Below are 10829 nucleotides of genomic sequence, written 5' to 3' on the forward strand. Positions count from 1 at the left end.
CAATAGGTAAGAATAAAATTAGAATAAAATTAGATTTTGTATTTAATATGCAAAATATTGCATTAATATAATACAAAACATCTGAAGCGAAATAATTTATATCTCATTTGTGTAAAAAATAACTTTTAATAATATATAATATATTACAGTTTTCTTTAAATTATAAATCTTATTTAAGCATTTTGTATAATTTCATTTGTGTAGAAATGACCTTTTAATCATATATAATATATTATAGTTTCCTTTATATTATATCTGATTTTTTAAAATTTGGGCAATATATTATAGACTGGCCGTAAGCTTCACTCTTGAGTATTATCGTTTAAATCTAATGTGAAACAGTTATTTAAGATAATACTAAACACCGAAACTTATAGGCCGCGGTGGGGAGCAGCAATGTACTTGCCACCTATAAACGTAAATTATTTTATTTTATAAATTCAGACTTCCACTCGCACGCACGCGCACACACGCACAAACACACACCAGAAAAGATCACCAAAATAGTTCCCTTTTTGTTTAGCTGAAGAAGAAGACCTTAAATTATTATTCTGCCTTGATTTACTTTTTACTCTCATTATATTAGGCTAGTATAATAAATACAGTGTAGACATTCTCGACTTTAAATATATATATATATATATTAGTAAAATACAAATATTTACTTAAGCACTTACGATTACGATGCTATTGTAATAGAATAAATAAGTCTTGAGTTTATTTTGATATATTGGATGTCATATGTCTAAGAGAGGAAGCCCGCTACATATTTTCATTAGTGGCAATGGATATTGTATATGCACCATCTCACAGACAGGGTAGCACATACCAGTTGTGGTGAATTGGTTGGAACGAAAAACAGCCTAATAGACCCACCGACGGGAGTCAATCCTAGACCAACGGCGCATCAAGCGAGCGCCTTACCATTGTGCTTGATTAATTCAAGTTACATGAAACAATTTATTATTTTCGTTGTCATCAATATGTAAGTTATAAACGTTCAAGAGAAATAAGATAACCCATTTGATGAATTAGAGCAGAACCGTGTGTGAATTCAGAGCACAAACACCCACACATTTTACAACAATGTTACTTCTACTTGAAGCAAATAAAATTGGAAATGAAATAATTAATCATTATCTTTGAACATTTGTAAGCTTAAATACGCAAGTAAAATCTGTTATTTCCATTGCTACTCTCTGGTTTAGGTTTTGTTTTAATTTTAGTATAGGTTTTGAAAACAAATCCTGAGTAAACTTTCTAGTAGCCGGGTATTAGACTATTATTATCAGCTAAAGAATACATTTACGAACAGCTGAAACCAGTAAGTTATAGAGCAATATCTAGTTATCCTAATTATCCTAGTTATTCTCATTAGTATGCCAGTCAAAAATAGTTTGAATCGTCTTAATTTTCAACAGAAATTTCTGTTATTATTTTTAACCAGTCTTAATTTATTGCTCAAGTCTGTTTACAGACTGAAGTCGCAAAATTATAAAATGTGATGATATGTTCTTTGAAATAAACTTTCTTTCAGTTAAAAAAAAGTATTTTCAAAATGGCCTGAATTATAAAGTGAAATTGTAAAATCTTCCTATAAATTAAAAAATATGTATATACAAATCTTAACTAAATTTTAAACTAAAGAGAGAGAGACCAAACTAGCTTTCTTACTGTTTTGAGATACTATATTAAGGAACAATTTTCTCATCACTATAACAAATTGTAGCTTTTAATAAAGATTGTTCTGTTTTTTCGTCATGTAATATTCTTTCTACCATAATTATATATTAGTTTGCAAATATACTCCTATATCATTGTTGTCAGCGTGTTTATCAAAACAAACTGTTCTAACTATAACACATGTCCAAATAGTTTTATAGTTTAATTTTACGCATATCCAAAGGTAGGAAGGAATGGTTAACGACTACTATCAATATTATAATTATACTATGGGCATGCGGATAATGTCGCCTCCCCCCCCCCCCACCCCCCAAATTATTTGACCCCACAATTTTCCTGTTGCCATATAACTTTATTCATAGACAATGTGGTTGGACCCCTTCCAATCCCCAATGTCAATGGCCCCAAAATTGAAGACAATACACCCCCCTCCCGCTAGTTAAAACAAAATTAATAAACAGGCTCCCCCACCACCTATCCCTGCACACACACCAAGTGTTGTCTTCCGATGCCTATGTACATCAATAAAAAAATTCGGTAGATATGTTAAAACATGGCGTAAAGAGCTGTGACATATACAAATTATCTTAATAAAATACTAATACGTAACAATGTTATTTCACCGCTAGAATATGGAAATTATTAATTCATAAGAACATTAAGGGTGAGGAAATAATAAAATATACAAAAGAAACTTTCATATTTATAACTTTGTCATTACGTAGATTCTTTATGAAATTTGTCATATCGTGTACAAAATAAAAAGAATCATAATGCACGTATACATGTTTTAAAAATAGATTAATGCTTAAAAGCATATGTAATCCACTCGTGTATAGTACTAATTGCACTGTATTAATTAACAAAATTATCGCTCCAATCTTGAAAGCATATAACAATGTCGATTCCAACTTTTAAAAATGAAATGTTTTACGACCATGGTAATTTCACTTTAACTTACCTGCGTACAATTGCAGCCTTGATATTCATCGAATTTTATTTTAAAGGGACATTCCCGAGTTTGCTCCATTGTAAGATGTTTCCGACAAATAAAATATTTCTACGATTAAATTTACATATTAAATATATTTTCTTGTTTAGAATATCAGTATTTGTATATTCAGTGTGTTTCTGGTCGTCTTAATATTTGTAAAGAGCCCAAACTGGATTTTGTCTTCAAATAATTTCGTACGTACGAAAAAATAGTTTTTAGGAAATAAAATGAAAAGTAACCTTTTACAAATATTAGAACGATTAGAAACACGTTTCATATACAGCCACTAATATTTTATACAGAAAAATATATCTGATATGTAATTACAGTCGTAAAAAAGCCTTCGTTAGTCGATAACATCTTAAAACTTGCAGAAAACTCAGGAATGTCCCTTTAACTAAATCATTTAAACTAGACATAAATGATATATTACTTTTCATTCTATCTATTTAACTAGCTTTTGGGAAATTACGAATTTTGTTTTTATGGATTTACTCAGTGGGTTTGTGTTTTAAAAGGTGTCACCCTTGGCTGTTTTAAAGCAGATAAATACATTCTTTGAGTATAAGTTAAAACGAAAGGATTTTTTATATATAAATTACGTTATTAAATACCAAATCATGTCATTAAAAACTTTAATTTTGTTTTGGCTAACCTATTATTTGAGTATAGATTTTCTGTCAAATTCGTGAAACGGCTAATACTTGTTTTAACATTTCCATATAGTTTTACTGGATTAAGTAACATTTGTGTTTAATAAGATGCATGTATTAGAATGTCGAATGTGTTTAATAAGATGCATGTATTAGAATGTCGAATGTGTTTAATAAGATGCATGTATTAGAATGTCGTATGTGTTTAATAAGATGCATGTATTAGAATGTCGAATGTGTTTAATAAGATGCATGTATTAGAATGTCGTATGTGTTTAATAAGATGCATGTATTAGAATGTCGAATGTGTTTAATAAGATGCATGTATTAGAATGTTGAATGTGTTTAATAAGCCTATTTAGGCTAGATGCCGATATATTCCATGTCAACAGTGTACAATGTTATGTGTATTGTCATTTGTTATTTTAGTAAACAGTTAGGCTAAATACTTAAATTCCTTTGGAAGGGGTATTATATATAGATATTCTCAACATATAGCACTTGCTATCATATACCAGTCGTGGAGTACTGATCAGAATTGGTAAACAGTCGAAGAGGTCTTCACTGGCGATACAATCCTGTGGTCTGTGTTTGTCCACTGAAGTAAATGTATCTATCTTATTGTTGAGAAATAATAAAACAGAGAAAGTACTGACACTGGCCCTAGATATTTGGCAGTGTACAATAGTTTTGACTATTAAAGCTGTTTAAACCTTAAATAACACAATTAGTTCAGTATTGTTGGGGGTATCCTTGGATTGTCATATAAAGCTTTTTAAACCTTAAATAAGACATTTAGTTCAATATTGGTGGGGGGTATCCTTGGATTGTCATATAAAGCTTTTTAAACCTTAAATAAGACAATTAGTTCAATATTGTTGGGGGGTATCCTTGGATTGTCATATAAAGCTTTTTAAACCTTAAATAAGACATTTAGTTCAATATTGTTGGGGGGTATCCTTGGATTGTCATATAAAATATATACGCAAGCTGAATATATTACAAACAGTAAGATATATGCTGTACAACAATACATACGCATATAGCATTACATACAAAATCAAAGTAAATAAGGGAAAACGGTTAGTATGCATTATTCATCTAAGATATAAATTCAACAGTAAAAGAAATCAGTGGTCTCAGTGACTTATTTAATTGACACTAGTGTAATGGTCTCAATGATTTTTTTAATTAACACAATATGTATAAAATATGTAACTGTTAAAGTTAAACAAAATGTCATAACTTCTAACGTCTTGCTGATTCTAGTATAGCTAAAGTACACATCACTTCTAACGTCTTGCTTAACGTATAAATTTGGCAACTTCAATTTGTTTCTGACCAGTTTTTGGTTTGTAGTAGCTCACAGTATAATGTATGTCAAACAGAAAAAGATACTTACCTCGGAAAATGAAGTGAGTAATTTTTAAATCGGAAAGGATTACGGACGATGGATTTAAATACATTGTACAGATAAAACCAGACGAAAAGTAAATAAATTTAACTGTTGCTAATCAAAGCACATACATTTTAAAACATACTACTATAATTATTTTCAACCAAGTATTAAATACAAATTGATACATATAAAAATATTATGCTGTCACAAAATATTTGGCTGAACAACATTTAAATATTATCAAACAACAAATTATTCGTGACACCTTAACAATTTTAAAGCTACAAAATTATACGAATACATGTACAAGCACAACCAAACTAGATGATGTTTGTCTTGATATAAAGCGATAGTTGCTCGACTGGTAACCGTATTTATCTTACCTGATGTGAAGTGACGGGAACATTGTTACCACGAGACGGCGGAACAGCGGGACAGCGTTACGGAAACCTAGGATCTTTTTAAAAGTAAATTGACGACTAACTTGGAAAACTCAACCCTCTTGTCTTTGAGTAAAACCACCAACTGAACCGTTTTCTTCCCAGTACCAACCACCTCGCCAATAAAACAAACTTTTACGAACTGTCAGTTTCATACAGACGAAATAACGTCAACGTGCAATACTGATTCCAAGGGGGAGGAGCTAATTGATCACGTGACAGAGGCTGACTCCAGATTGGCCAACCGTTTTGCATGCTATAAAAGTTAACTGTCCCGAATTACACGCCTCGTGATTTTAATGTGTGTTAGAAAACTATAACAATAATCACTGTGATATCATCGCTGGACAAAAAGCATACATTACGTCAATAAGTTAGCTTTGCAATATTCTATTTTTACTTATGCATTTTGTTTTTACAAATATGTCCAAAAAATAATTTCTTAGCTTTTTTTAAACAGTAATAGAAAAAAGTGAGAAAGAACTGCAGATCAGTGTGTTTGTCCCGATCTTGTGTGTATGAAGCTACCGTGAACAGAACTGCGGCGCATATCAGTGCAATTCGATACGGTGCCATTGTTCAGGTCGCAGTGGGGCAAATAATTGTACCATGATTGAATTAAGCGAAGACCATAACCCTGTGTGGCGCTTGTCAAAGGTTGTGTTGGATAATTGTCCGCTTATCCACTCTCCGGCCGCTCGTTTTTACTTGCAAACTGACTTTTACAGTTGTTTAATTATTTGCCGGTCCGCCCCGCAGTGAAAATTTGAGGCTCGGATCGCCAATAACCTCAAACAATGGCCTGGTCTTTAAGTGGTGTCGTGAAGTGACTGCATCGTCGCGGGCGAGTCTGCGACTTGACACAAGAGGGCAGCACCGTATTGATGACATCTCCTCCTCCAACAAACATAGACTTGTCCCAACAATTTCACTCTTAATTTCGTTAATTTGAGAAATGTGTTTTCAAAATGTTAATTTGGTTTTGCTGTAAGCTATATAAACGGAAATGAAATAGTTGAAATAGATAATCAGCGAGACAGACAGGCAGACACTTTATTTACGTCTCACCTTATGTAACTCACATAAACATATTACATATAAGTTCATACCGTAAGCTATTCCTTAAGGAATTATGAGAGAGACGTGTAGTTAAATACAATTTTAAATTGTATGTACATGTAGACTGGTAAGTATGCAGATAGGCAGATCGACAGACAGATAGACAGACAACCAGCCAGCCAGCCAACAAACCAGACAGACAGCCAGCCAGCCGACAAACCAGACAGACAGACAGCCAACACACCAGACAGACAGACAGCCATCCAGACAGGACGACAGACCGTGAGAGGCAGAAAACTAACAAAATAATTGAAACGGATAAAGTCACTTAAATAAATAATTTCTCGTTCCAGCCAGTGCACCACAGATTGTATACCAAAGGCCATGGTATGTGCTATCCTGTCTGTGGGACGATGCATATAAAATATCCCCTGCTACTAATGGAAAAACGTGGCAGGTTTCCTCTCTAAGACTATATGTCAAAAATTACCAAATGTTTGACATCCAATAGCCGATGATTAATAAATCAATATGCTCTAGTTACGTCGTTAAACAAAACAATTTAATGAATGAATTAATATACTAGTAAATAAATAATTGTATTCATTATTTGCCTATTAATTGATACATTAATAAATTAATAATTCTATGTCTTATCTCAAAATATTTTCTTCTTCTTCTTTTGATAATAATAAAAACAAGACTAAATATCACGGCCGGTGAAAGTCTACTATCTATTTCGCTGCGATGTGTTGACGAACGCACCAGCAAACATTTGAGTAATAATAGTAATTCCGCAGCGCATTAGCCTCGCACTAAATATTATCTGATTGCCACCCTCCCACCCCATTGTCCTCCCTGCCACATTTCATACTAACCCGTGCACCGAAATGGCCTCAGGCGGCGCCCACAATATGGCGACGATTTGAAGGCGATATTCTAGAAACTAAGTGTCGTGTCTGTATGATTTAGGCAAATGTCTTCCAAACCACGCCTCTTGTTGTTTCTACAGCTGCTGGCGATTGTATCGACTGAAATTCACACTGATCAAATATTAATAAATAATTTTATATAAAGTATTCAAGTTTCGTTAAAGGTATTTGGTCTTCTTACAACTCTGTATGGTATTCGTTAAAATTGGCCAACTCTTTCTTAAAATTGTAACTTTTTCACATGCAGTTATTTTATATAAAGTATTTTAAATTTCATTAAAGGTACTTTGACCTCTGACAACATTGTATGCTATTTTTTGTCTAAAACGTTTTTTGCTTAAAATAGTTTTTAATAAAAATTCAAATATAGTCATATGAAATTTATTTCTGAGTGTATAGTTGTCTATAAATTCATCAGGCAATTCAGAACCCAAAATGTTCAAATTTAATATTGAGACGAGTAAATAGCTAGTTTTATATTCGTGACCAGTTTGAGTGTCCGAATTGCCACTCATACTGAAGGTTTAATAGCATGTACTTTGATAAATTAAACGTGACTACTAATTTACTTAACATTTTATTTATTTGGAACTGTATTTTGCTGCTATTACAATAGAAAAAAAATACCAAAAATAAATAAATAAATAAGTAAATAAATAAATTAAGTATGTATGTAAGTAAGTAAGTAAGTAAGTAAGTAAATAAATAAAACTAAAGTGAATAATTTATTTTGTATTATTCGGTATTTGAGAAAAGTAATATACAAAGGGAAAAACAACCAAAATGAATGCGACCGATCTTTCTTATATTCAGTATTGTCCAAAAGACATCACTGATCTATTATTTAAAATAGTAAGATATTTATTAAAATAGCTTATTCAGAGCTATCGACGGACCAGTACTGTCCAAGTTTTATATAAGTTTAATCATTGGGAATTATGAGGAAATAAAAAAAAAAAAAAAATTATACAGGTGGTCGCCAAGGCTGTGTGTTTTACTTCTTCAGTTGTTAGGTATACTTTTAAAATACAATTAGTTATTCCTAGAAAGTTAGGCTGGTGGTATGGACATTAGTATTTTCTAACAATATATTTTATTACATGCTAAATAATTGTTGTAAAATATTGTATTAACAAATTAAAAACAGAAGAAAAAACACTAAACAAAACTGGTACTTATATTGTTCTAAATAATGCTTAGTGTAAAAAGTAACTTACAAAGCATGTTGTTGTCAAAACTCGTTTTATTGCATGAAATACCTGTATGAATTATAAATATATAACATACTATTATACTATAACATAGTATTTTATATCACATACTAATTCTCGATTAAAAATGTCAAATAGTGTATTCACTGAATACAATGTCAATTGAATACTAGAAACAGATTTGATATTCTTGGGATGAGGATGTTGGACGAATTAGATGATTATATAATAAGATATACATTTTACACACACACACACACACACACACACACACACACACACACACACACACACACACACACACAGAGAGAGAGAGAGAGAGAGAGAGAGAGAGAGAGAGAGAGAGAGAGAGAGAGAGACACACACACACACACACACACACACAGACATACACACACACACACCAAAAAAAAAAAAAAAATACAATTTAAATAAAAGAAGTTGGACCTTTATGTAAAAATAATATTAATATCAAAAAAATAAACAAATAAATAAATAAAGACAAATATGTACACCCAAAATAAAACAAGCTCGCCGCGTTTGATTTTAATAAAATCAGCAAATTGTTTGAGCAGACGCATCAACAAATGCTGCCGAGAATTACACAGGTCAAATAACGGTGCACAGTGGCAAGGTGAACAGCCCAATCAGTTTATGACAAATTTGAACACCTTAGTGCAGGTGTAATCACCGCCTAATCAAAGAGATGTTGTTCTTTGATCATTTGTATTTTAACTGTCCCGCGAACAAAGTTCCCAAGTTTTACACTCCACAAATATTTGTGCCATTAATCGGAAAGTAAATCTTCGCTCATAAACAAGGGTTAAACTATTTCAATAAAATGCTACATTTACTGACCACTGCAGTCTCGATTAATATGGCCGAGGCAAAAGAGCAGCACAGCACGTGCAATAAAAAACTGCTAGGCAGTCGACGGATGACGACCAGTTCACAGATACGAGCCGGCTTTATGGGTGTCTGCTTGCCACGAGTGGCGCCGAGATCGAGCGAGCGCCACACACCACATTAATACGGGATCGCCGTTTGGAATGCAGTTTCTGTCAGAAAACGTCAATTATAACGGTTAATCAAAGGTTGCCGTTATTCAATTGTTGCATCACTGGAGGAGATGATAATTTCGGCAAACATGAAAATTCCTTAGTATTATTGCAAAGAGAGGGGTTTCTGGTTTTGATGAGAAAATTGACCATTTTATAATGATGTTGACTTTGTAGATTAGCTGGGAAGATATTGAAACCGCTAGTACCTAGGGTGGACATCAGTGGGTCTCATGAATACAAATTGTTGGATTTAGAGAGGTAGCGTAATCGACGCCCCATTTATTTTTAACTTTTTGTGTGGAATGTCCTGAAAATGTTTTGAAAGTGACTTCTGAGTGCATGTCACCGCAAATTTGTTAATACCCACAGAGCTTTATCTTGTATAGGGCGGGATCTAGCTCAGTTGATAGAGCGCTTGTCTTACATGTTTTGTCTTGTAAAGGGTGGAATCTAGCTCAGTTGATAGAGCGCTTGTTTGACATGTTTTGTCTTGTAAAGGGTGGAATCTAATTCAGTTGATAGAGTGCTTGTCTGAGATGTTTTGTCTTGTAAAGGGTGGAATCTAGCTCAGTTGATAGAGGGCTTGTTTTACATGTTTTGTCTTGTAAAGGGTGGAATCTAGTTCCGTTGATAGAGCACTTGTCTGAGATGTTTTGTCTGGTAAAGGGTGGAATCTAGTTCAGTTGATAGAGCGCTTGTTTGACATGTTTTGTCTTGTAAAGGGTGGAATCTAGCTCAGTTGATAGAGCGCTTGTTTGACATGTTTTGTCTTGTAAAGGGTGGAATCAAGTTCAGTTGATAAAGCGCTTGTTTCACATGTTTTTTCTTGTAAAGGGTGGAATCTAGCTCAGTTGATAGAGCGATTGTCTTACATGTTTTGTCTTGTAAAGGGTGGAATCTAGTTCCGTTGATAGAGCGCTTGTTTGACATGTTTTGTCTTGTAAAGGGTGAAATCTAGCTCAGTTGATAGAGCGCTTGTTTGACATGTTTTGTCTTGTAAAGGGTGGAATCTAGTTCAGTTGATAGAGCACTTGTCTCAGATGTTTTGTCTTGTAAATGATGGAATCTAGCTCAGTTGATAGAGCGCTTATTTGAGATGCTTTGTCTTGTAAATGATTGAATCTAGCTCAGTTGATAGAGCACTTGTCTGAGATGTTTTGACTGGTAAAGGGTGGAATCTAGCTCAGTTGATAGAGCGCTTGTTTGACATGTTTTGTCTTGTAAAGGGTGGAATCTAACTCAGTTGATAGAGCACTTGTTTTACATGTTTTGTCTTGTAAAGGGTGGAATCTAGCTCAGTTGATAGAGCACTTGTTTTACATGTTTTGTCTTGTAAAGGGTGGAATCTAGCTCAGTTGATAGAGAGCTTGTTTGAGATGCTTTGTCTTGTAAAGGGT

At 33.2% G+C, this 10829-nt stretch overlaps 1 protein-coding gene across 1 annotated transcript in view; it reads right to left on the bottom strand.

Moving 5' to 3' along the window:
* Nucleotides 1-5247, bottom strand: part of LOC121384825 (zinc finger protein 28-like) — a 14860-nt gene extending 9613 nt beyond the window's left edge. Inside the window, exon 1 of the mRNA XM_041515421.1 lies at nt 5113-5247. Coding sequence (XP_041371355.1) covers nt 5113-5135 — 23 coding nt within the window. The 5' untranslated portion in view covers nt 5136-5247. The remainder of the gene's footprint in view (nt 1-5112) is intronic.
* Between the last annotated feature and the right edge of the window lie 5582 nt (nt 5248-10829).

The sequence above is a fragment of the Gigantopelta aegis genome, chromosome 1, assembly GCF_016097555.1.
Source record: "Gigantopelta aegis isolate Gae_Host chromosome 1, Gae_host_genome, whole genome shotgun sequence".
Lineage (NCBI taxonomy): Eukaryota > Metazoa > Mollusca > Gastropoda > Neomphalida > Peltospiridae > Gigantopelta > Gigantopelta aegis.